This window comes from Arvicola amphibius, chromosome 12 (assembly GCF_903992535.2).
Source record: "Arvicola amphibius chromosome 12, mArvAmp1.2, whole genome shotgun sequence".
Lineage (NCBI taxonomy): Eukaryota > Metazoa > Chordata > Mammalia > Rodentia > Cricetidae > Arvicola > Arvicola amphibius.
This window is the reverse complement of record NC_052058.2, coordinates 22,216,451-22,243,847: the sequence shown is the minus strand read 5'-3', so window position 1 is coordinate 22,243,847 and position 27,397 is coordinate 22,216,451. Positions and strand designations below refer to the sequence as shown.

Here is a 27,397-nt window from a genome sequence, read left to right as displayed (position 1 = left end):
TCTGGGCCTACTGTGGTAGGGTTGTTAGGCTCTAGTGGAGACATATTGTCTTGGCTGTTATTGATTACGTTTTTACTGTGTTGTCTAGGCTTCTGGGTTTGGGAAGATTGTAGTTCTAGGTGCTTTTATCTGGTCTTGTCTCTGTTGAGTGGGTGTTTTGTTCCTTTGTTTCTGGTGCTCTCTCTGGTTCTTAGGAGAATGTGGTAGCTGTGGCTTGCCTGGTAGAAAATTCTTCTGGTGTCCTGATAGGTGTGGCCACTGGGGGTTCCTGGTAAAAATGTTTCTAGGTATTGGCATCTGAGACTTAGGAAGGGAATGAGCTAAGAGGAAGGGCTGAGTAAAACCACAGGTGGGAGGGAAGCAGGGTATTCCATCAAGATCTGCCTACTCCTCTGGGAATGGGGGCAGAGTCTGAAGAAAGGCAGCAACAGGTGGTCTGCTACAGAGCTAGGGATGAGATTGGGGGATTTGGATATGGAGGAGAAGGGGGAGAGTGAAGACCTGAAGCTCACCTACCCATTTAGCTGGCCTACTGCTTCTCTGTCAGGCTTGACTGGTGATTCTGGGGAATGCCTGCTGGAGTTAGGGGTTGAGAAAACAGAATCAGTGGGGGAGAAATTTGGAGGAAAATGTTCACATCATCCACTGTGTTAGTAAACTGAGACTCACCCACCATCCAAAGCCAGGTGCTCCCCCAGCCCACACTCTGCCTTCAGTGACTCAGCACCAGCGCACTGTCATCACTAGCAGCCAATGCCATGTGTTTCCACTGCTGTGGTCTCATATTTTCCCTATGTGCATGCTTCACACTCTCTATAAAGCCCTCACCATCATAGCCTGCTCTCTTTTCCATCCCCACTCAGAGGCAGCCTTTGCATACCCTGCCCCCAAATCTCCCATAGGAGATCTGTTGTGCAGTATGATTGTGTGGTATTCTTTGCCCCTGTGATGGTCACAAAACATTTACACACTGGACAAGAGGGCAGAGAGGAGGGGGAGGATGAACAGGTGGTCTTCTACAGAGTTGGGGGTGAGAATGGGGGATTGGATTTAGAGGAAAGGAGGGAAAGGTGAAGCTACACAGACTACCTTCACCCCTGACCAGAGTGGCCTGTGGGTTCTCAGGGGATGTCTGCTGGAGTGGGATGTTGGAGTAAAGTGATGGACGAGTAGAGAGAAGGACGTTTAGAGATCTGTGGGATCCCCTAGAGATGGGGGCGAGGTGGGGAGGGGAGGGAAGGATGCACAAGGTAGTCTGCTACATAGCTGGGGGTGACACTGGAGGAATGGATTTGAAGGAGGGAAAGGGAAACTGTGGTCAGGATGTAATGTATGAGAGAAGAAGTTTTAAAAAGGAGTGGGCTATTTGAAAGAAAGGTTGTTTTTCTCATATACTTTCTAGTTTTCTCCCTAGCCCCTCCTCATATGTATGTGTACAGTCTTACTCTCTGTGTGTACATAAGCTGCAGACACACATGAACTCCTAGCACTCACAAATAAGCACTAGAGAAACCAGAATGTTATATGTGCTGGCTTTTCAACAGAAGGGATTCTTCCACACAGAAAGCTGAAATCGATGTTGTTTATAGCCTGGTGATCTTTGCTGTTCTGTAGAGTCAGGCATGACCCGAATCTCCCAGACATCTGAGCATCATCTGAGCATCATTTCTCAGCCAACAGAACCCATTCTTATGAAAGAGGTCCTATTTACTTTACCATAGGACTTACTATCATGCTTGTTACAAAATTTTTCCATCTAGACCATTATCCTGAGTATTGTTTCTCAGTCAAGAGAACCCGTTCTTGTGGAAGAGCTCACGGGAACTTTGCAAAAGACATGCACTTGACAAAAGAGTTTCAATGTAGTCATACCTTATGTGTGAATCATGCATATGCATATATAATCACATAAAATATTTAGAGCAATGTTTGATATATAGTCGAGACTCTGTTGAAATAGTAACATAATTGTACAGTTTATTTGCTCTTTTCTTCTGTTTGCCAGTTTGACAGATGGCGATAAACACAAAGATCACTTAGAATTAAGCCAGATAGAAATCAAAATTTGTCCACAGATTCATGAACTGAAGAAGGTTTCAGGGCCTCCCTCTCCCCTGAATATGAAGTGATACTGAATATGGGTTGCAGTCAGAATTGTCTCTCCCCACCCAGAGGTTCTTGTTTGTGGGGTTTTGCTTCCCTTCTGTGCCTGGTTATTTTTGATTGTGTGATGAACACGGCTTATGAAAGATAGCTTTCAGGGATGGCTTGAGACCCAATAATGGTATTTTCTTCTAGTGATGATCCTTGATACAAGAAACATCAGATCTTTAAAATCTCATTTCCAATTTTCAGATGCCTTAATGTTGGCTAAGGCTAATGCATTTCTTGTTTATTTTTTTTCTCTGAGTGTCAATCTTTTTGGGTTCCCAGGTCAAAGCGACAAATGAGTCCCATAACCTTGATGATTATTAGGCCCAGATTTTGTCTCTAGAAAAGGGGAATCTCCCCGTCTCCACTCTTAGATCATTGAACACACCCCCAGGGCCGCTCTGGGAGCAGAAGTCTCCTGTCCCTGAGGTCTATCTCTTGAAACCATTTTTCTTTCTTCACATTCATTCTACAACCCCATTCCACATCCTGGTGCTTCTCATGGACCCCTACACTAGCCTCTAAGATGTTATCCTGCATCGAGCTTTGTCCTTTACAGTGTTTTCTTACACTGTAACTACATTCTATAAGCACAGATCATTATGGGCTGGCCACAGCGACTTCTTTTCTTTCAGGTCTTCTCGTCACAGGGCATTGCACTGGCTGTGCTCTCTGACTACAGGGAGCCTCTTTTACGTTTCCCTCTTCTTGTTATTCATCTTTAGATTTCATATCAATATTGAATTGAAGATTCTCTGACCATTCCCTTGACCTAGGTAAGCCCCCCATTGTAAGTGACCAGTGATGACCACTGTTTGTTATTTGCAGGATAGTATGTATGTTGGCCTCTCGCTGGAGTATAAACACCCTGAGGGCGCAGACCACTGTTCTGGTTCACTGTTGTATGCTCTGTACTTTTGGACAGTGCCTGACATTAGTGGTACGCAGTAGTGCTGTTAGACAGATAAAAATATGCATGCATGAGTGAATGCATGAGCAAGTGCCTTTGTGAAATGATACAGTCTTGCTCCCCCTCCTTCCTTTTATTAGGTTTCTATATTCGAGCATTCATGGCTCATATTTCACAAGTTGCACACCACATACCTCCGAGGGCTGTATGTGGTGGGCCCACGAGGCGGTGTGACTTTTCACACTGCCTAGTTGGTGGTTTCCTTTGCTGGCAGCTTGAGCTCAGGAGGAAAGGACCTCCTTTTGAGCCCACCATTGTTCATAGACTCCAGGCCCCGTTTAATTCGTTTAAGCAAGAGAGGGTGGTGATGGGGTGGGGTGGGAAAGATGCTAATCCTAATTTTTTGCCATATGAGATAGTTCCCAGACAGAGGAGATGTGGGAGTGATGGGGGAATCTAAAGCCCAGCTCTCTTTGCCTGCCCACAACCCACCACAGATGCAAGTCATGCCCTGACCGAAATTAATCTTTTCCTGTGATCACTGTGGGAGGGTCTTCCTTTGTTCTCCCTCGGGGGGGCATTTTCCATTTTCCTTCACCACACTTTTAACAGGTGGGTTTCAGATTTCCCCTTCAGTTCTTCTTAGCAGACACCAACTCTTCTATTTTCACTGAAAATCTATTTACAATTTTTTCCATCCCGCTATACAATACACATTTTTTGAAATGGAGAAGCATTTGGAAAATGAATACACACAAGAAAAACCAACAAATAATGAGACATTTAAGCTTTCGCTCTCCCCACAACTATTATTAATGATTAAATGTGCTTTCTTCACACATACATTTTTTTAAAAAAATATATGTATTGCATATTAATTGAAGGATGGAGAAGCACTGGCCTCACTCCCTCCTTCTTTCCTCCCCCACATCCTTCTTCCTTCTTAATTTTCTTTTGAACAATGTTTCACTTATTTCAGGCTGACCTGGAACTAGTTAGCAGAGGATTCTGAGTTTCTGACTCCCTTGCCAACACCTCTGGAGGACAGCTACTACAGCACACACCTTGACACCTAGTTATGGGGTGCTTGGGCTGGGGCTTGTTTTCACGCAAGGCGTTTCTTTCAACGTAACAGTACTTACAGAGCACATTCAATTCTACACGTGATCTTCTCCACTTATGATAACTGTTACGTTTTCCAGCTTTATAAAACCTGTCCAACCTTCATTGTTTTGTTGTTTTTGAGACAAGGTCTCATTATGTATCCCCAGTAGACCTCAGATGTGTAGTCTTTCTGTTTCAGTCTCCTGGGTGGTAAGATTATAAGCACATAACCACCATGAACTACATTTCTTTAAATTTTAGACAAATGTAAATTTATAACAATAACAAAAATAATAATTGTTAATATTGAAAGGATCTTCCTATTATATAGCCTTTGCTGGCTTGAAACTTACTATATAGTCTGGCTTCAAACTTATAACTAGCCTCCTTTCTCTGCCTTCCAAACACTGAGATTATAAGCATATGTCTCCCATGCTTGGCTATATAAACCGTATTTTTTAAGATTTAACTTAATTTCATTATTTTATGTGTATAGACATTTACTGGCATGTATGTTTATGTACCATGTGCCTGCATAGTACCCATGGAAGTCAGAAGAGGGTATAAGATGCCCTGGAAATGGAGTTACTGATGCTTGTGAGCCACCTTCTCAGTATTGAGGATTAAACTCCTTTGGAAAATGAGCTGGTGCTCAGCTTATAACTGCTGAGTCGTCCCTCCAGCTCTTTACCCTATACTTTTAAAGCCTTTGCTCATTTAACCTTATTTATGGGCTCACTCTTAGGGAGTTTCCAGAATTTTTCTATGGAAAATTGCAACATAATGCATATCTTGTATGTGAATTCCACAATGTCTTTAAAAGAATCAAATTACAGAATTATTATTATCTGGACAAACTTGAAGCCCTGGTTTCTCCAGGCTGCATAGTAAGTGGTTCTTGCCTCCAAGTGCTGCTATGGGCCTTTCCCCTCACCTTCGTGAGAACTTTGGGACCTTCCTTAATACATACTGATTTTATTTAAATAATATTTTACTTTTTAATTAGAGTAATAAATACAGTGATCTGTAGTATTTAATAGCATTTACATCTGTGCCTTGGACAAATGCCTACCCAGCTCTGGGCAGAGACTAGCTCAATCCTTTGTGGTCTTGACAGAGTTGCCATGTATTGGGGAATGCATCCTATTTTTAGCTTTTTAGCTTTCATTTCCCCTTAAGACTTAAGCCTCAAGCTTCCTCCTCCCCCAGTTTCTTGGCTTTCTCTTTCTTTTTTGTAGATGTATTTCTGTTTTTGCTTCCGTCCTATATTTGGGAGTGCTTCCTAACTCCAGATACTTCTTCTTTTTAGAACCATGCTTCCTCTTTTTTCAACATGCTTCAAAGCTATTTGAGTTTATGTCCTTCAGTCTTAGAATCCTGGTTCCCCTTTAGCATTCTCATTCAAGATATATAAGTTCTGATTCTGGAAATATATCAAATGCACATGTACGTGCATGCGTGCACACACACACACACACACACACTGCTCTATGTGTTCCCATGTCTCTTTCACAACACCAAAAAATTAAAATGAGTTCTATGGGGCAAGGAATATGTCTGTTCTATATAGCATAAGTTCTTAACAGTTGTAAACATTTTCAAGCCATCAAACCCCAGACTCAGCTATCCCTTGACTCCAGCTCTTTCACTAGATCCAAAACGTGTATTCAGGCTATTTCTCTATTGATATTGAGAATAATTGGCTCCTTTAAAGGCCCAGAGCTTAGACTTTTCTTTTGGAGCATGCAGGGGAAAAATGAAGTAGAGGTAAGGGGTCCTTGTCCTTCACCACATGCTTTGAGTGATGGACACTCAATGGGGATGGTACCAGCCAAACACAGGGATTTAGCTGGATGTCCTATCCTTGTGATTTTGACCTCTGGCACCTGCATGCCCACATGGGGCCTTCTGGGACTGTATAGCCATTGTTTTTGTGGCTCTCTGTAAAGTTGTTCATGAAGTGTCAAGCAAGAGCAGAGTGTGTTGGAATAATACAGTCAAGTTTGACACAGTACCTGGTACATAGCTGTTGACTCCATTAATAATACATCATTTTGGGCTGTTAAACCTGCTCGTGCTGGACATGTCTGTCCTGGTAAGCAGTCTCCTGTTATAGTTCTGATCTCAAGTTATAGAATAGGATGGGACTTGAGATCTTGTTCCGAGGTCTTAATTAATATGTACATTTCTGGGCTTTTTTTTCCCCTTAGGACCGACAGATTCACAGTCACATTTACAGAAGGAATACAGACTCTGGGTTTGATGAGAGTTCTCAGCAGTGGAACAATGAACCTCAGGGTCCAAAGCAGCATACAAGTAGCTTATTCTGGAAGGAAGTTGTATTAGTTAGTCCTTTTGTTTTGAGGCCAGGATCCTGATAGAAGCAACTCACGAGGGCAGAAGGTTATTTTGGTTTTGAGTTCCAGCGATGAAATCCATCATCAGAAGGCATGATGGCTATAGGGGCTCAGTCTGCATTAGAGGGTGTTTGCAATGGCTGCTTCTTTACATCGTGGTGGGCAGGACTCTGCCCGAGGTAGAAGCAGAAGGCTCAGCCCAAAGACACAAGTGAATATCACCTTCAAGGTCTTCCTCCTGGGTTTGCACCATCTCCAGGCAGGCCTTGTCTTCTGTAGGTTCCACAGCATCCCTAAATAATACCATCAGTTGTCCAAATTGAACACCAAGTATTCAAACTTCAAATACATGAGCCTGTGGAACATGTTTTAGACTCATAGAATCTATAACAGTCGCTCCTTGGCTCACATAAGCCCACGGTCATCACACGGTGCAAAATGTATTCCATTGAACTTTAAGAGTCCTCGGCCATAACAGTTCAATGTCCAATGTCTTTTATAAGATGCAAGGCAAACTCTTATCTGTGAGCCCCTATAAGATATTAAAAACAACTTACATACTTACAATGTACAATGGTAGAAGAAACATTCACATTCCATCATTCCAAAAGGGAGGGATTAGGCACAGCAAAGAAAGAACAGATCAAAGCTAGGTCAAACCCAGCAGGGAAATGTAAATCCTGAAGCTCCGTATCTGGCATCCTGGGTATGCTGTGGCATCACGTATGCGCCAGTTGATTTGGGGAGGCCCTTTTATTCTAACAAAAGCACACATGACTTCTTTCTTGGGTATATTCAATGCCTGAAGTTTTCTCAGCAGATGCTTCATGTTCCTGGCAGTGCCAGTATCTTGGAGTCTATACTGCAACCTAGGCTTTGCCTTCATAGTTTCATGCAAGGTTGCTTGACAGTTCCACTCAGAAAGACCAACCTTGACATATACTCAGAGCAAGCCTCAGTGGCTCCTAGCTTCTACATTCTGCCTGTATGCAAAGGCACCAGCATATGGACATTGCCAAATTCTGCAGCTGGTCCAGGGTAGAGCCACACCCTTTCGAGTCAGGGCTTCAGTAGGCTCTGAGAACCCGCGCAGGTGAATCCAGAGAAATGCGTTTCCAGTCTAATATACTGAAGTAGGATGCTCTGTGTTCACACATTCTTCCTTTTATATGAAATCTTTTCAAATGGGCTTTTCAGTTGGAATTCTTGATAGATAGGACCTCGCTCTCAGAGCTTCTTTTCTATTGTCCTAGTTCAAAGTCTGGGGTTACTCTTTAATGAAGCTCATCTCTTTCACCGTTGTAGCTTCTTTGTGTATACCCAATTTCCCAACAGCTTTAAATGCATTCATGCTGTTTATCAAACTGCATATTTTCCTTATCTTTCTGTTTCTTTTCTTTGTTTTGATCTCTTACTATAAATACGAAAAAAAGGGAGTATGGCTGTGTCACAGCATTGGTGTTTTGGTGTCTAGAAACAAATTTCTCCACTAAATGAAATAGGAATGGGCTCCATGCCAATCCCCAAGAGTCATTGTTCTTTGAAACTCCTTGAGTCTGGCCGTCACCATCTGTATGCAAATGCATGGGGAGGCATTTACATTCAATCTGTGATAGAAGTTTCCATTTCTACTGAGAATGGTGAATTCTTCGTGTTTAGCTGGACTGAGAAGAGAGAGAGTACTGCTGTCTAGATAATATTTTCAAAGCTTAACGGCCTTGACGTTGCAAGCAGGGAGCTGGGACTCTTCACCTGCGGGAAGACATGGGAAGAAGAACACTGGACATGAGCAGAGCCCAAACACTCTCCTAGAAGACCTGTCATCCCAGACATTCTTTTTTTTTTTTATTGATTTTTTTCCCTCATGGTTTATTTTTTTTATATTTAAAAATTTCCATCTCCTTCCCTCCTCCTCCCCCCTCCCTCCCCTCCTCCTCCCCCTTCCCTCCCCTCCTTCTCCCCCTTCCCTCCCCTCCCCTCCACCCATACCTCCCCTCCCTCCCTCTCAAGGCCTAGGAGCCATCAGGGTTCCCCACTCTATGCTAAGACCAAGGTCCTCCCAACTCCCCCCAGGTCCAGGAAATTTTTATCGAGCTCTACATTTTTCTCTGCTCCCTCCCTACCTCTCCCTTCCCCTTCAACCCTCTAGATACCCAACCCATAGCTCCTTCACATACAGTCCTCCTGTTTACTTTTAGCTGAGAGAGATTATTCTTGAGGGAAATATATTTATCTTTCTCCATGCTTAACCAACTGAGTAATCTTATAATAAATTCACAAGCATTTCTGCCACTAAGAAAACCATCTTCAATATCCCTGTCTTTTCAATTCTTTTGGATAGGAAGGAAAAACAGACAAAAAGGTGCCCCTGTCTCTTCAAAGCACAGATGATGAAGGGACAAGCTATACATCTTACCACATTTGGGGTTTGTCAGGGAGAGTGCAAAGCAGATGTAATATAGCCAGAGCAAGAAAATCTCCCTCCTCCAATTACAAGCTACTCCAGAGCCTTTACCCATGACTCCTCTCTTCCTGTGCATAGCACAAGCTGTAGATGACCCTTCCCCTCTCATGAATCTAGACAGAACCCTTCTGCTTTTCTATGTCAATCCAGTCTAGAATCTCCTTCCTACTTTGTTTGTTCCAATAAAACAGTTTTCATCTATTTCCTACATTTTTGGGTAACCTCAAACAAAGCCCTGAAAAACCTGTCTAGATACATGCTCAAAGCTAAGTGGCCTCAACATGTCTGGCATCACAAGCAGAACTCCCTACCACAGGCAGACATGAGAGACTGTCAGGGGTCTGTTTTAACACCAGGGACTGAGAATCCCTACGAAATGTAAATCTGAACATGAGCCACAGAAAAGGGATTGGCAGTTAGGATGAGAGTCAGCCATAAATGTTCTTACCACTTTGGGAGTCTGCACAGTAGAATAAAGTGTGTTTGCTGCTACCTCTTCCATATTTGTTTCCTATTAATAAACCAACAATAAACAAACATAATTATCACCCAACTTCTGAGTCACACAGACAAGAACATGGAGACACACAATCCAGAGAAAGCAAAGTATATGTAAGAGAACACAGAGAGAAGAAAAAGAAGGTCCTGAGATAGGCAGAGAAGTTCTTTTCTTAGCAACTGCTTAACAATGCCTATTAATCAGTTTTAAAGACAATCATTGTGTTTTTATTCATATTTTTATTCATTTTTATCACATTATTTTCTGTATTATGTTTCAATGAATTTCAAAATATGTTGAGATATATTTCATAAACTACGAGTATCCTAAGGTGGCTAAAGGCTAACATGAAGTTATAGTGTTAGTGTTAAAAATGGACTTATCCAGTAATTCAAGGTCTCTTGGTGAAACAATAAGGATGTCCAATGAGCCAAAATAAAGCAACACGAAGAACAAAGACTCATGATTAGAAAGGAAAAACATCCTGGGTGAGTTTAAGCTTATTTCCTGACCATATAGGTTTCTGTGGGTGTAACCTGAGCAAGAGAAGAGGAAGAGGTTGACAAGGTAATAAATTTTGACTTAGTAAATTGAGTAGGCTACAAAGCAGACCAGCTTCCAACCTCCTGTGAGGAAGCAAAGACCACCATCATCAACTGTAAAAAGGAAGAGGTGACTCATGGAACTGCTCATGTGAGTGGTACAGGTGTGGAGAAGAACCAAGGGTTCTAAAGTTCACCAACTTCTTCATGGCTATGAGTTAAGGTGTGAGGGGGGCAGACTGACTGAAGTCAAAGACTGTACATTTTAATCCCCTTCCTTTTCCCATGCTACCCAGTCTTCTAGAGGGTAGTCTCAAGTGAAGTAAGGAAAGCCTTGGAGGGATGGATCTGATTACAGAAAAGAAAATGGAAAGGGACTCACGTTCATGTAAGGGATTGTGTCATATTCTGGATTCTCTTCCAAGTGGGGACAGAAGTTTGGCTTTTCTCGGTGGATGTCCACTTTCTCCATGTCTTCCTTGGAAACTGAAATCAGGTTTAGAGAATCAAAGACTGCCTTTCTTACTGCTCAAAATCTCCCCTGGCCCACAAAACTTAGATGATCTACTTGGTGTTGTTAAATTGTTTGATGGCTGAGGAAGGAACAAAATCTGCTAAAACACATTTGAATATAAATGCTGCTGAATTAATCAAAGATGGTTATTTTGAAAAGACTTTGACTTCAAAACTGAAGTCAAAGGTATGTTACTTTGGAGAAGAGATTTTGTTTGTCAATTATGTTTTAAATAAATGCTGATTGGTCAGTCGCCAGGCAGGAGGTATAGGTGGGACAACAAGACAGAAAGTAGAGGTGGGGCAATGAGAACAGGAGTATTCTGGGAAGAAGGAAGCTCTTTCTGCAGTCCTGCACAGACCACCAAAGAAGCAGAATGTGACCTGCCCCACTGAAAAAGGTACTGAGCCATGTGGGTAACATAGATAAGAATAATGGGTTAATATAAGCTATGAGAGCTAATAAGAAGCATGTGCTAATGGGCCAATCAGTTTATAACTTATGGAAACCTCTGTGTGATTTTCTTTGGGGCTAAACAGCTGCAGGAACTGGGCAGGACAGAAACCCCCGACAACAAGCAGGCCCTCCTGTTACAAGAATCAACAATGTGTGACCTGCATCATCAGAAGGGCCACATCCTTCTGAAGGAAGAACAGGAATAGGCACTAGAGAGGGACCCTGTCCTCAAGAGAGAAGGCAAGGACTACATTCTCTACTTTGGAGCTAAGGCATCTAGCTATGGCAGTCACTTCTCTTTGTGTGTGTGTGTGTGTGTGTGTGTGTGTGTGTGTGTGTGTGTTAATATTCATGTGTGAATAGGTGCATGTGTGAGTGCATGTGCATGTGTGGGAAGGGCAGAGATCAACTTTGGGTGTTGTTCCTCAGCTGTTTCCTACCCTGTTTTATGAGACAGAATCTCTCACTGGCTTGGAACTAACAGGTTAGACTAGGCTAGTTGCCCAGTATAAGCCCCAGGGAACCACCTATCTCCACCTCCCCAGTTTTGGGATTACAAGTACATTCTGCTGCATCTGGATTTTTTTTTTTTTTTTAAAAATATGAGTTCTGGGTTTTAAATTCAGGTACTCACACTTGTATGGCAAGCACTTTACTGAATGAGCTCTCTCTGTCTATCCATTGACTGTGCATTTCTTAAGGGAAGAGACCATGACCTCCTGGTTTTATATCTTCAACACTAAATCTTGCACATAGATTGTGTTGCATGAGGAATAAAAAGGAGAACATATATGAAATGAAAAACCATATATGCTTTACCTTTTCCTTTCTCTGTATGCATAGCAACAGGAATAATCACCAGCAAGAGACCAAGTACAAGTAACACTGGCAGGATATATAGGATGATGCTGGATGAATTTCGGTCCTTGGCAGCATCTTTAAAGAGAAAATAAGATGCATGAGGAGGGTGGATGTGTGTGGTAAAGTCAGCTAGGCAAAAGGACCTAACTTCCACATTCCTCCCAGGCTGCTGCTTTCCCAGAGGCCTTCAGTTGACACAGAGCCTGTTTCTATAGAAACTGAGAGCTAAAGAAGATAACATTTCTCCCAACCAGAGGCTCCTGGAGAGAGGAGACTTTTACCTTCACAGAGATCCTGGATGTGGGTGGGGATTGAGAAACTTTGGCTGATGGGATTCCTGGCCATGCAAATTAAAGTCTTGTCTTTTTCTCCCAATCTCCAGGAGATGGGGAGGACGGCACCGTCACGAGATTCATTGACTCCCTGCCCGATGGCTTTCCAGCTGTAGGTCACATTCTCTCCTCCCTCATCTATGGAGCAGGTCAGGTTGGTTGTGCAGGTGCCATTCATGTTGTCTTGCCCATTCAAGGTGACTTTGGGCCTTGACAGATACTCTGTAAAAGATATAGCACAACAGAGGATGGAAGTTAGTCCTGATCTCAACTTTCTCTGAGTTACCCTTCTTTACCTTGGACCCGATTCTTGCTGGTAAATTCAAGACGGGTAAGCAAGTAACAATTCAGAGCAGAATGTCTTATTCTTATCTGGAAAAGAGACCTGTTCAGTCTGCTTGGCTCTACCTATATAGCAAGAATAACAATAGCAACTATTCCAGCAGAGATAATCATACAACAATAATGTAGTGACATTCACCATGCCTAGACACAGGGAAAACACTGAACTTACTTGTATTTAAGTATTACCCAGTCTTTAGGCAGAGGCTTTTCATTGCTTGTCCTCGGACTTCCTTGAACACACTTTCCTTTATCCTCTTAGGGAGAATAACAATAACGGAGTAACACTTCTTGCTAACCTGTGCCTTCCTTTATGCTTATAATATCAGCAACAGCTTATCTATCCTAGAGTTTGGTCCATTAAATATTTCTGTTCAAATACCTTTTTCCTCTTCATCCTTCCCCCAGTTAGATTGTAATGTAGGTATGTCTTCTATCTATCTGATGATTTCATTGCTTAATTAATAAAGAAACTGCTTGGCCTGATAGGTTAGAACATAGGTGGGTGGAGTAGACAGAACAGGATGCTGGGAGTGAGGCAGATGCCTCAGACAGTTGCCATGCCTCTCTTCTCCTAGACGGATGCAGGTTAAGATCTCTCCTGGTAAACCACCCCTCGTGGTGCTACACACATTACTAAATATGGGTTAAAGCAAGATGTGAGAATTAGTTAATAAGAAACTGAAACTAATGGGCCAGGCAGTGTTTAAATGAATACAGTTTGTGTGTTGTTATTTCAGGGCATAAGCTAGCCAGGCGGCCGGGAGCTAGGCGGGATGAAAAACAGGCCTGCCCGCAGCTCCTCTCTACAAGATTGTCTGCAGATGAACTCATTTCTGTTGCCTTCCACAGTATCTCAATGGAATATAAGCCTGGCTCGAGGTGCAGTGCCTAGCTCCTGCAAGCTAGTCTTGGGAACTTCTCCTGGTATCTCTGATACTATAGTTTAATGCATAGGATAAGTAACTCTTCTGGTAGAGAGCTGATTGGTTTGCAAGTTTAACTTCCTGAGTGGTTTCTCTTTCCTCTCTCCCTCTCTGCCTTTCTCTTACTGTTGCCCAGGCTAGCCTCTCAAACCTGATCTCAAGCAGTTCTTCAGAGTAGCTATAACTACAGGCATAACCGGATCTTATCTTCATTCTGATTGTGTGTGTGTGTGTGTGTGTGTGTGTGTGTGTGTGTGTCTATTTCCCAGTTGCTTAAAGTTTATAGGGGAAGGAATGTAATTAACTTGTATCTAATAATTTTAAGGTAGGCACCATTGTCCTCCTTACATATGTGGAAACTAAGGTTTAAAGAAAGTAACTTGGCTAAGGCCATGCACACATTAAATAGCCAACTTTTGACTTCTATCTGTGTGTTAGCCACCTTTTTTGTCATTTCTGTTTTGTTTTTGAGACAGGGTTTCTTATGTAGCTCTGGCTGTCTTAGAACTCACTCCGTAGACCAGGCTGTTCTGGAACTCAGAGATCTGACTGCATCTGCCTCCCAATTCATGGTATTAGAGTCATGCTCCACCACTGCCCAACTGATATCCACTTCTTAGGTTGCCTATTGTCTACACTGCACAGCCTCTTTTTTATTGTTTTTTATTGAGCTCTATATTTTTCTCTGCTCCCCTCCCTGCCTTTCCCCTCCCGTTCAGCCCTCTCCCAAGGTCCCCACGCTCCCAATTTACTTAGGAGATCTTGTCTTTTTTACTACCCATGTAGATTAGCTCTATGTGTGTCTCTCTTAGGGTCCTCATTGTTGTCTAGGTTCTCTGGGATTACTGCACAGTCTCTTATAGAATATCAAAGTAAGCATAGAACATATGGGCCATATCATCATTGCAGGAGTCCTCTGCTCCCTGATCCTTGCTGTGTGGTTATCCAAACTTGACTTGAACATCCATTGTATCAGGATGCTCACTGAATCCGTATGCCTACCATCCACCATTAGAACCAAGCCTACTTACCATAGACGTACAGCACATATTCCTGGGTGAAGGGAGACTCAAGAGATGTACTGTGAATCTCTGCCCGGTAGACACCTGAGTCATTCTTCTTCAGCTGGCTTAGTGTCATGGAGTAGCTTCCATCTGGGAAGACTATCCTTTCTTTGTTATGATTTTGAGGCATTATGACATTGTCCTTAACTATGATGGCAAAAGAAATTGTCTTGAAGGTCCATACAATAGTGTGAACGTGTTTTTCTGTGAAATTCAGACTGAAGGTCACAGATCCACCAAGGGCACCAACCATCTCCTTCAGAGTTCCAGAAGTTTTTGCTGTCACTGCAGATACAGAAAACCATAACTTAAGCTCTTGTCACAAATTACCACAACCTTTGAGTCCTTGGAAGATCCTGTGACATATCTTCAAGTTCAGTAGAAGCAGAACCTCATCCACATTGAGGTGGCATTGAGAACAGACCCTTCTTCCTGCAAGGTCACCTGCCACCACCACACCACATTCTCAGAGACCCCCAGCAGAGTAGTCCAAACTGCGGTAAACTTGAAAGCCCAGCTCCATTCTCGACAGGTTCCTGTTGTTGGGGGAGGTGAGGAGAGACGACTAAAGAAGTTTCTATCTGGGTCTCTTAGGAAAACCAGATTACTCCAGAGATGTTTAGCATGAAGTTGATGAGATAGGCTGCCCAAATCAGGATCAGTGGTTCACATGCATCAACAGGGTACTGGGAGGAGAGTTATATGTTTGTAGGAACAGCAATAGTGGACACGTTTAAGGATGACCTCTCTTCCCAGTTTAAGATGCATTGGTAGACTCAAGGTCATCCCCACAAAAGGCTTTTATACTTACATAGTATGTTTGTGTGGGAAGAAGGAAAAGGGTGAGTCTGAGTGTTGGGGAGCATTAAGACACTCACCTCACATGCTAGAAATTGCTGTAGGGTTTTCATTCCACAAGAATTTTGTTGCTTTGACTGACATAGTCTTAGCTCACCTGGTAGAGCCTGACTCTGAAGCAGTCATCACTAGTTATGTGACTCCATATGAAAGAATGACTCTTGGTAGAACTTCCAGAAGTGGCCAACTAAGCATTTACAGTAATGGTGACGGGGTAACTGTCTGTAAAAGTCTAAGGGACAAAATCTGGGGCTAGCAAAGGCACTGAGGCACAAAAATTTAAAGCATGCACTATGAACTTTCTTTAGCTGTTAAAGTTCTTAGAAGAGAAAGATTTTTACTTTCATCAGACAGAACAGGACCTACTCCCTTAAGTACAGGTCTGGGGAACCTTCAAAAGTACTGGCTTCTCTTCCTGGAAAAATTTCCATTTTCAAACATTTTCCCCTATAACTTCTTAGTCAGTCAGTGTACATATACTTTGGATCCCTCCAATCTTGTCAAATTATCTAGTTAAATTTAAGTTTTCAAGAAGTTCCCTACTCTTATAATACAAAAGTTAGAATGGTTTTAGACTGCTTTTACTTTAATTATCTCAAAGGATGGAAAAATAGTACCAGTAAAAGTTACAGACAAAAATCAAATGTACTCTGCGTTATTTGACCAATTAATGCCTTCATTCTTACATTTCAATGACAGAGACAGAAAGGGTAAATATTTTGAAGTCAGGTGAAGATTGGGTATCACTTACCCCCCAAATGGGTCAAATTCCTGGACCTTCAAGTAATTTCATTTTCACATTGGTTTTAGGGTACTTGTATTACTCACTCCCTTTTATGATATGCACCTGTCCTTTTCTGAAGGTATAACAACATGCTTGAAGGTGGATACTTTATAAAGAAAAAATAACTTACAGTTCGGGAGGTTGAAAATCTGAGTGTGTGCAATACCATATGCGAAGCCTTTGGTGAAGATTCTCTTGGTTGGGTCATAAGATGGCAGAGAAACAGAAGGGAAATCACCCCTGTGCAGAAGAGGCCAAGAACAGATGGGCCTCACCACAACAAATCTGCTCTCAGGACAGTTAACTTACTCCAAGAAAGTGGAAGCAATTCTGTCTCAGAATAATGGTACCCTCGTCACCTAACAGCCTCTGCGAGGCCTTAGCTCTTAAAGGTTTTATCACCTCTACCTCACCACAGTGCTTTTAGTATCAAACTCAAGGGTGTGACAGATCACATCTAAACCATAGCAAAGTGTTTAAGGGGCAAACTGAGACTATGGCTTTAGTATGTTAGCACGTGCGCATGTGCTTCAGCCAGGAGGAAGCCCTCTTTTCACTCCCTCACAGTAGGTGTCAACTTTCTCAGGGTAAATGTCACCAGATATGAGTAATGTGGAGCAAGGATGAGGAAAATCTGAAATTCGCTGTCTTTTGTTAGGAAGGAAGCGGAGGATGATACGGGGCAGAGCGCTCCATGGAGCACCCACCATCCAGTCTCTTCTTCCTCTCTCCTTCCTCTTCTTATTTTTCCTTTCCTTTTTCTTTTTTCCAAAGTTGGCTTCAAACATGCTATGGAACTAAGGGAGAATGACCTCGAACACTTTTTAAAATAAAAGGTATTTTTTTTTAGGTTTTTAAATTTGACTTTATGCGTATCAGTATTTTGTCGACGTGTAGGTATGTATGCCATGTGTGTGTCTGGTCCCTGTCAAAGTAAGAAGAGGACAGACACCCCTGGAACTGGAGTGACAGGTGGTTGTGAGCCACCATGTGAGCGTGGGAATCAACCCCAAGTTCTCTGCGAATTGCTCTTTAGCCCCTGAGCTCCAGAGTCTTGACCTCTTGATCTTCCTGCCTCCACCCCCTAAGTGCAACCATACCCAGATTACTGTTCTATCTTAAGTGTATCTTCAGGGTGGGAAAGAAAGTTAACTGAAGGAAACAGTTCCCTGCCATTTCCTAAATAATGGGTTAACGAACAGAAAACAGTGCTGGGAAATTCTAGCCAGTTTAGTTTTATTATCCCAGTGACTGAGAAATGGGATCTAGAAACCAGAGACATTTTTTAAAAATGCTCAAAGTTGAAATGAAACTTTGGTGTCATCCTCATCACTTCCAGGCATGGCGCTACAGTTTGCTCATATTTAAGCAGACCGTGTTTGGTATGCTTGGTCTTTTTAGGCTCTAAAGAGAGAACTGAGGTTGCAAGCAAGATGGTCATGACCCTTGCACTCACAAATCGCGGGAAATCAGCAGTTAAGCAACTGCACGTGCTATGAGAAGGGAGTAATGAGTGCTGTGGGGATTCCGTGGGAGGGTTCAGCCTGACCTCGAGTCTGGACTCACAAGCCTGCTCAACCTTTTGACATCGCGCCATGACAGTCATCTGAAAATTTTGCCCTTGAGAACTGTACAGTAGAGTTACTAGAAGCATCCCATAGTGTTGTAAGTATGTTTCCAATTTCGTGCTAGGCCACATTCCTGGATTTCTTGGGCTCTATGTAGCCCAGCGGCTACAGGTGGGATGTGTTTGCTAGAGAATGTATGACTACCAATTCCTTCCTAAAGATCTGGGTCCCAGGAGACTCCCTCAGATGACACTCTCCCACCTGCCAGCAGGGAATGGTGTGACCCGCTTCCTCTGTGCTCCTTTGACCTCTCATTTCACAGCAGCCAAGTGGTTTGGGTAAGTCTGATGGCGCTCAGCTTCAGTGATCTTCTCCTCTGGCCCAGTGATTGCCTTAGAGTTATCACATGACCTGAGAGATGCCTGGGGCTTTAGCTCTAAAGCCAAGATAATGTTATAAGGCTATGGAAAATACAAAACCCACTTGCTGTCAATCAACAAATATCCAGGCCTCTTCTCTTTCCTGATCCTCAGTTGTGTGTGTGTGTGTGTGTGTGTGTGTGTGTGTGTACACTTGCATGTGCACCTGCACACACATGCACCATAAGTGCATCATATGTGTATGTAGGGGGACATATGCCATGGTGTGCCATGTGGAAGCCAGAGGACAACTATAGAGTCAGATCTCTCCTTTCAACTGTACATGGATTCTGGGGCTTGAACTCAGGTTGCCAGACTTGCATGGAAAGTGCCTATACCTGCCAGGCCATCTTATTGGCTCCTGGTTTGCTTTTGATTTTATGCTGTTTTGTGCTTCAGCTTCTCTATCTGAAATAAATCGTATTCAAACCCCATTTAAAGCCACACCTCTGGAATACCTTGACATATGTGTTTCTTTATTTCCTCTTCAACTTTTCAGGAAAGAAATAGCCCTGCTTTGCAGTGACTGGACACGTCGTGTGTGTGTGTGTGTGTGTGTGTGTGTGTGTGTGTGTTAGCCAATGACTGGTCTACAGGTGTTATGTCCCAGATTACCCTGTCATGGCATCACTGTGCCCACAGAAGGATATGATGGCCTCTCTTCCTACCAGGACACTGCAGAATGAGAACGGGCTCTCTGTCTTCAGTGGGAGTCAAGGGACCCAGGACCCATTCCGGCTCCTCCACAGTCATAATTCTAGAGACAAACACTTGGTGTCTGTAAGCCAGTCTGATGGATTTACCTTTGTTGATCTTCAGAACAAGCTCAGGAGATAAGAGTTAACACATTCCATTTCATAAATGAGGATATCAGGGCTAAGTGACTTTTCCAAGACCACAAAAATGGCAGGGATGTAGCTCAGTGTTAGAGTCCTTGGCAGATGCACATGAGGCCCAAGTTTGATGAACCCCAATTTGAGAGAGAGAGGTAGGGGTAGAGATCCTCCATCTCAGAGGTCTTTTTTTTTCAGAGAATCATCAGGTCATATTTTGAAAACATGTACCCCACAAAATTGGAAAACTTAACGGATATGGACAATTTTCTGGATAAATATCACTTACAAAAATTAAATCAAGACCAGATAAGAAAACTAAATATACCAGTAACTGCTGAAGAAATAGAAAGAGTCATCTAAGTCTCTCAACCAAAAAAGTTCAGGGCCAAATGGTTTCAGTGCAGAATTCTACAAGATTTTCCCAGAATAACCAATATGAATACTCCTCAAATTGTTCCATACAATAGAAAGAAAAGAAACATTGCTAACCTGTTTTCATGAAGCTATGATTACCCTGTTACCCAAACCACACAAAGACTTTACTAAGAAAAAGAATTATAGACCAATCTCCCTCATAAACATCAATGTAAAAATACTCAATAAACTACTGGCAAACTGTATCCAAGAACACATCAGAAAAATTATACAACATGATCAAGTTGACTTCATCCCAGAGATGCAGAGATTGTTTAGCATATAAAAAATCTGTCAGTGTAATCTTGAGTTTCTCTCCATTTAGTTTGATGTTAGCAGTTGACTTGCTGTATGTTACCTTTGTTATGTTTAGGTATGTTCCTTATATCCCTACTCCCTCCAAGATGTTTATCACGAAAGGATCTTGTATTTTACTGAAGGCCTTTTGAGCATCTGATGAGATTATCATATGGTTTTTTTCTTCAATTTGTTTATACGGTGGATTACACTGGCCTTATTTTTTTTTAACATTTACTATTTTGAGTTTCAGTTCTCTGAGGGAAAAACACCTTCAAGTCCTAAGAATTTGGGAAGAGTAAATGTGGATCTGAAAGTATTTTGACAAATACAGAACAAGAACAGGTGATAGGGTGGGAGGCACTAAGGGCATTGGTGGGAGGTACCAAGGGCATTGGTGGGAGGCGCCAAGAGCAGAAGGCTCTTTGAGAAGGCTTTCCATTTTTCAAGTTTCAAGAAAATAGTTCACAAAACAGCAGTGGGTGACTTCGTAGTAAGACAAAGGTTCAGTCACCACTGCAAATCTCCCTGGCAGCCAGTATGGAGAGGCAGAAGGCACTGGACCAGGAGGCTGTCCACTTTCTGCCTCTCTGTCTTTGTGTCAGGAGCATCTTCATCTCTGAGAGACACTTTGGAGCAGAATGAGACAACATCTCCACCCTCATGTTGTGCCCTTTCATATTTTCACTTCTCTCTCTTGTGACATTCCCCCGGAAAGGGTCAAAAGAACAGTGAACTGGAGCAAGAAGAAGCAGCCCCAGCCCCAGGAGGGCAGGCAGCCCAGGAGGAAAACACAGGGGACGGGCCTGGCATAGTTCCAACTGCCTGTCAGCCCAGCCCTTGACAACGCCACAGACACCACCACATTGGACCATACTCCTCATGGAAGCCAAGAACAGAACATCTCAGACCTGGGAGGAATCTTCAGGGGGTAATAATCAGTCTGATTCCATTCTATTTCCCAGACAGGGAGACTAGACTCAGGATAATGTGGGAGGCCACGAACCAAGGCCCTAAAGGCAAGATTTTCCTCTGTACCTCTTGCTACAGCTGGAGTCTCAAAAATCTCCGTCTTTCTGGGGAGCTTAGTGGGAGGGGCAAAGAGCAGAGGAGGAAGGCTTTGGGGCTTCCTCACTGCCAGGGAGGCTACAACCAAAGGTAGAATCGCTTACATGTTTCTGTTCGTAAGTGCAAAACACTGCTTCCATAAGAAAAAAAAAAGTGGTTTGAAATGAGTGGCCCTTTAGCTAACTTCTTTTCTAATGCCCTCCTGAAAATTGCATTGTAAATCAATACCATGGGGTACACACACAACAGAACTCACAAACTTTCCAGTCCCTCACATCCCTTGCCTGACACATCCAGGCTGCCTCTTTTGCTTCTTTATCTCTTGTTTGTCTCCCGCTCTCTTCTCTGTCTTCTGGTTCTTTGCAGCGATCCCCCATACCCTCCTCTCATCTTTGTTTTCCTTAAAGCCATTATATTACTCGACCATTACGAAATACTCAGAGGGACAGACTGATGCCCCCCTTACCCTGGTGAGAACAGAAAGGCTGAGAGAGCTAGCCTCGCCGTTCCTGTCAAGTTGTCCAGAGTGGCATCCCATTGGTATTACCACGCCCCCCCCCAAACAGCGCGACCTGTTTGTTGACGGTCTTTCCAGTCCCTGACTTGGGCTCCTGTACCCGGGGAAGGAAGAAATGACATCTGACTCTTGCTGTGGGGGACTCAGTCCAAATGCATTTTTCCTGAACACCTTTCCAGGGTCAGGTTGACAGCTGAAGCTGTTGGTTAGCGCTCCGTGTGTGGGAGACAGCGCCAGCTGTGGACACTCCGTTCCTCCTTTCCCTTGTAATCACGCGTGATCTTGCCTAAGAAACGAGACCTCTCCCAGTGTGTTCCCTTATCTTTAAGTCTCTGTCTTACAGGCTTGTAAGGAGATGGCCCCCAAAGTACCTTGGCGTATCAGGAACTTACATGGCCACTGTTACTGAACCGATTTGCTTTTGATATTGCACTTTAAAGAATCGCAGTAATTCTGCAAGTTAGTTTTATCTGTCTGTTATGCACAGAAAAGCAAAGTTCAAAGTACAAAGATGCTCACTCACAGCAATCCAGTACAAAGTTAAACAAGGAAACTTGCATCCAGGGTCTGTACTGCTTCCACTGCTCTGTCTTTTGGGGGTTCTAGGACAACCTCTGACTCTTTTTCAGCCATAGGAGATGTAACCCCAGACTTCCCACAGCCTACTGGAGTAGAATAGCAGGAGACTCAGGTTACATACCTATGGCACTACAGATGTTTCAGGTGAGCACCTGGGCTTTTCAAAGCCCTGGCTTGCCCTCCCCCACCTCCTCTTTAAATTCTAGTTCTGATCACCATTTCCGTTCAGGTAGCATTTTAGAAACAAGTCTGTTTTTAGGGCAACCTACTTAGGGCCAGGTGCTTCCTAGCAATGCAAGGTTTGGTGAATTCAAGGAGGCGTGACAGACTGTAGATTTGAGTCACTTGGTTTGGTCTGGTATGAGAAGGAAAGGATTAAAACCCTGTGTGGCTTGGGAGTTATTTTAGGAAGGTTTATTGTGTACAGATATGACAGCTATGAAGGAGAGAGAGAGAGAGAGAGAGAGAGAGAGAGAGAGAGAGAGAGAGAGAGAGAGAGAGAGAGAGAGCACCCTCATGGTGGTACCCCATGTGTCAGAGAACAATGGGTAAAGTAAAACTTTTCATTATCATCATACCTACAACAGGGTCATGCAGGCACCCAGTCCTTCACGTGAGTGAACATAGAGTACCTATAATTAATTAATTTTCTAAGTAGAGGCAGATTGGGTTGCTTGGGTTAAGAGAGAACAAATTCAAATAGTTGCTTCCCTTGATTGATCTCATTCTTAGGCACCATCATTAAATCTATTTAGACATGTATTAATTAAAATACATTTATGAATGAATACACAGCTTTACTTCTAAAGTTGTTCTCAAAAGGAGGGGAGGCTAAAGGAGAGAGAGAGAGAGACCCTAAAAGAGAGAGACCCTGAAGCCCAGGGTAGCTTTATTGTTCTCCATTTAACTCCTGGCAGAGCTAGATCAGGACACAGGACTCTAAAACCCAATTCTTTCTGTCTCTCCTTCCCTGGGGTAGGCAGAAGGGACTTGGTTCCAAGAGCTGCTTCTTTTCTTCTTCCAGATATCAGTGGCTAATTACAAAGCTAATGAGGCAGAGGCTCCAGAGTGGACTCAGGATTCTGAGATGACTCAGGAGGAGGAGGTCAGGAGACTGGACAAGAGAGGGTTAGACTCACCTGGGATCTGACAGAGCACAGAGGTAAAGATGATGAATGTGGAGAATCCAGCCATAGCGCCGTCAGGTTGTCAGTCGCTCAGAGGACCCAAATTCACCCCAGTGCAGCAGACTTCTCTAGCCTTCGGCTGGGATTTAAATTAGGTAGGAGGAGTCATGTTAGAATGAGTCATCTTCTAAGTCACAGTAATAAGATTTCCAAAAGGAAGGAAAAAATGATTGACAAGATTCTTATTTTCTGTTAGAGGTAATAATCACATGCTTGGTAGGAATTTTTAAATAGAAATGGTTTGCCTGTTTTACTTTACCTGTTCCTACTTTGGGGGGGGGGTCTTTCTTTTTATTTAATTTTTCACATCATGCACATCTATCCCTTTCATTTCTCTATTCCTTCATATCCACCCTCTGGCCTTGCAACCCACCGCCCCCCCCCCCAAAAAAAAGAATAAAATAAAATTTAAGAGAAAAAAAAAGAAAGAGAAGGAAAAATAAACAGTCTCGTCATGGAAGCTACAGTGTGACACAGTGAGTCACACAGTAAACCCTTTTCCATGTATCTTTACTTGCGAGTGTTCATTGATCTGGTTTGAGGCTTCTAGTTTCTGTTACACTATTGGTGCTGGGCTCCCACTGGAACCTCCTCTTGGTTATTCTGCTGTTGCCCTGTGTTGTGGAGATCCTGCAGCTTTGGAGTCTGTGGGTCAGGTCCCTTCACGTGCACTAGTAGATGACAGATGTTACCCACTTCTAAGAGACTCAGAAACAGGAAATTGGTTAGATGGGGGCAGGGAAGACTGAAGGGAGAGAATACTAAATTAATAAGCTTATTAACTAAATGCAAAGGGTACACACATTGTCTTTTTTATTCTTCACATGAACCCTATGAATGGAATTCTAATACAAATTCTATTTTACAGTTGAGAAATTATAGTCTAGGTCCTGTGACAACAGCATCAAAGACTTCTTTTGAAGCTGGAGAGATGGCTTAGTGGTTAGCAGCACTTGCTGCTCTTCCAGAGGACCTGCGTCCCAGGATTGACATGGGGAGATTCAGGGGATCTGACATCTTCCTCTGGCCTCAGAGAGCCTTGTACACGCGGCATACTCACATGCAGAGACATACACAAATGCATGAATAACATGAAAAGTAAATCCAAAGAAAGGTCTTTTAACCAAAAGAAACTCCCATGGGAATAAAAGAATCAGTCATAAGAGCCAAATATCTCCCGAAGATATTTGTAATGTTTATATCTATATTTATAGAAATATATATCCTCCATATCAATAAAAATTAGAAAGATAAACCAGGAATGGTGACGAATGACATTAATTTCAGTAGTTGGGAAGCAGAAGCAGGGGAATCTCTATGAGTAAGAGGCCAGCCTGATCTACACAGTGAGTTCCAGGCCAACCAGTGCTACATAGTGAGACAATCTCCAAAAAGTTTAGAAAGACAACTCAATAGTCAAGAGATTCAAACACTTCATTAGAGGTGTGTTCAAAGGTTGATAAAGAGAAAATACAAAGGAAAAAAATGCAAATAAGAGTGCTTAAAAGGTCAACAGTGGCATTACTAAAAGTAAATTATTAAAAAAATCTAATGTTTTTAAATAAAAGGAAAAAATGGCAAAAAAACCAAAAAGAACAATCAAGCAGTAAATAGCAGACCTAAATCCGACTACACTAATACTTATATTAAGTATAAACAGACAAACATTTAATTTAAAGGAAAGACAGATAAGAAAACAGATAAGAAAAACTCAAGGCTGAAGTCTCTAGTTTACAAGAGCCACACCTTCAAGATACAAATGGGGAGATGGAAGGAAAACAAGAAGGCAGGTGTGATGGAGGGACGGCACGCAAGCGTCCTTAGGACCAGTGGGTAGGAGTGATGCTTGATAGATTCTGGAATAATTTGATATAAAACCAGAAGGCAGGAGGAAATCCCCTAGAGTAGCGCTGTGGGGGAAGAGCAAGGAGAAGCCTGAGCTGGAAAATGGAAGCACGAATCCAGGTGTGTCCTAGAATGTGAACTTTGCTCACTTCTGTCCCTTCCCTCACAGCTTTGGAGGAGTGTGACACACAGCACTGTGATGCACAGCCCCAGGTTTCAGACTCCTACTTTTGTGGGCATTCTGCCTCTTTCTCATCCTTCAGCAACCGCCACAATCTCCTACCTCCTCTGCCTTCCTCAGAGCACTGAGCTATGTTGTCTTTATTTATTTTTTTTTTTGTACTTTTGTGTTTTTGTATTGAGGCCAGATCATCCAAGTTAGGTTGCTGGTTGAAATTTTTTTTAAAAAGAGGACTTTTTTTTTAAAAACAAGAATATTCAAAATGGTCAAGAGTGGCTGGGTTGTAATAAGGTTGGAGTGGTATTTTTTTTTTTCTCTGCTTGGTTGGTGTTTAGGGCATCAGACTAGGCCCCAGTACTCCCCTGAAAGTAGAAACTCTCTTGAAAAAAAGAGGGAAAGCCCACCAAGAACATATGGTAATAGCCAAGTAACAAACCATCACCTGCTACTCTCCATTCATTGTAAGAAGTAAACTAATACTAATAGAACAGAATCACTAAGATATTAAGTCCTATGGATATGAGTAGAAGGGAAAAGAGCAGAGTGACTTGTGATTCATATTGGGTTGAGAAAAAAAAGGAGAGGACAGCAAAACTAGATAGAATGGGGGAACAATATGGAAAGGGGTCGGGGTGGGGAATGAGGCAGTTTTGGCTAAAGGTAGGATGAAAAGGGAAAGAGAAAGCAATGTAATCTGATTGCCATAAAGAGCTTCATGTCTTAGGAGTCTGGGCCACAGCGACCCTGCAAAGAATAGGCCAGCCTATGTTCTTTGGGAAAGCCCATGAAAACATAAAGGATAAAGAAAAGGTGTGTGTGTGTGTGTGTGTGTGTGTGTGTGTAAGAGGCAGAGGAGAAGAAATAGAAATGACAGGGAGAGCAAGAGAGAGAAGACAGCAGGGCAGTTCTGGCCTCCAGCATAGATACTAGGTGTTCAGTGAGGGAGAAACTCACGTGGAAGAGGAGCGTGGCATGGGTATATGTGTGAGCGTGAATGAGGTCCTGCCCTTCCACTCTCTGCTTTCTTGGTGTTCTTTCCTGGGGTCCCAGATGCCTGTTACACCCCTGAGTGGTTCTTTGTGAGGCTGGGCAGAGATGCAGGCCTCATCTGTGGGAAGTGCCCTGGACAGTCCTTTCCAACATTTGCTGGGTCACTTGGATCTTTGTTCCCATTCCCTTACTGATATTGTATACGCTTCTTTCCCACAATCTATGGGGTTCTACCCACCAGGATTTTGGGTACTCTTAGGCAATACTTGCTTTTGTTTCCTGAAAATGAACTTCACGGCCAGTCTGGGACTCCCAAGATGCTAACTCAGGGTGTTTTGGAAATGGTGTCTCCACCATTGCTCTGGTCAAGAGTTCACCTGCCATCTCTCCTATCTACATCAATACAGAGCACAACTTTGCTTTCCCTTCTATTTTTCTTTTTAATATCTCTATTACAAGTGCAAAATGAAAGTAGACGCTGGGAGGCTGAGGATGGAGTGGTCTAAGTAGGGGAGGGTGGGGTGGGTGGAAGGGAATGGTAGATGGGGGAAAACCAAAAGTAAAGATTGGAAACTTTACCATTTTATAAGTTCATTTAAAATGTAATAATTAGCATCTGAACAGAGGTACCTTGTATGGGGGGGGCAATGCTTCCTTCAGAAGCCATAGGTTATTAAATGAGTCTTCCAATGCCAACTGTAAGATACCTCGACAGTTGTTGAGGTCAGGGAGGTCAAGGGGCACAGAGGCTCTCAAAACAGTACAGCTTCACCACTTCTATTGGTCGCCCACCAGGATTTGATGGTAAGGCCTATTGCTAAAGACATCAACTACACACTTTGGATACAGAACACAGAGAAATCAAGCTGGGACTGAGCTGAAAGCCTCCTCTCTGCTGGCTAGCTCTCACAGTCTAGAAGGTGCTATGCAGGCTACTGGTGGAGAAAAGCCACTAATAATCTTACCTAGCTTTGAAATTTGCAGCCTAGAGTACTGGCCTCCCTGCCAACATGTCCCCATTGGTACAGCAGAGGCATGATCATAATGGGAATAGACTTTCTGTTGGATCTAAGGTCTGTTTCATGGGAAGGAACCCATGCTTGATACTATAAATTTAGTCAAGAACCCGTGGGTTGGGTAAGTCATAGGCCCTCAAGGGGAGCCTATCACCGTTGTGATGCTAAGTGGGCATACCGTTAAACTGCCTTCTAAACACTCTGATTACACCCACATATTAGTGCTACCTTCAGCCTTGGTAAGAGATGATTCTTGTAGCTGTGGGCAGAGGTTAGTGCAGAGATTCATAACTGGTCAAAGTTTCAAGAATAAATA

The 27,397-nt window shown here is 42.9% G+C and overlaps 2 protein-coding genes across 3 annotated transcripts in view; both read right to left on the bottom strand.

Annotated features, from left to right (window-relative positions):
• Ly9 (lymphocyte antigen 9) overlaps positions 1-853 on the bottom strand; it is a 47,956-nt gene extending 47,103 nt beyond the window's left edge. The window contains 1 exon segment of the mRNA XM_042054005.1: positions 728-853. Within this exon segment, the coding sequence (XP_041909939.1) occupies positions 728-853 (126 nt within the window).
• Positions 565-23,098, bottom strand: Slamf7 (SLAM family member 7). Of its 2 annotated transcripts, XR_005287740.1 has the most exons (8): positions 23,002-23,098; positions 14,490-14,807; positions 12,140-12,412; positions 11,817-11,933; positions 10,410-10,513; positions 9,435-9,497; positions 6,181-8,274; positions 565-576 (listed from the first exon to the last, which is right to left on the bottom strand). XR_005287740.1 is itself a non-coding variant. In XM_038349995.1 (7 exons), the coding sequence occupies exons 1-7, from the start codon at positions 23,054-23,056 to the stop codon at positions 8,212-8,214; spliced, it is 993 nt and encodes a 330-aa protein (XP_038205923.1). In that variant the 5' UTR covers positions 23,057-23,098; the 3' UTR covers positions 1,982-8,211. The 2 variants fall into 2 exon arrangements, 1 of the variants encoding a protein (XP_038205923.1); XM_038349995.1 differs by lacking the exon at positions 565-576 and having other exon boundaries at positions 1,982-8,274.
• Positions 23,099-27,397: the final 4,299 nt, after the last annotated feature.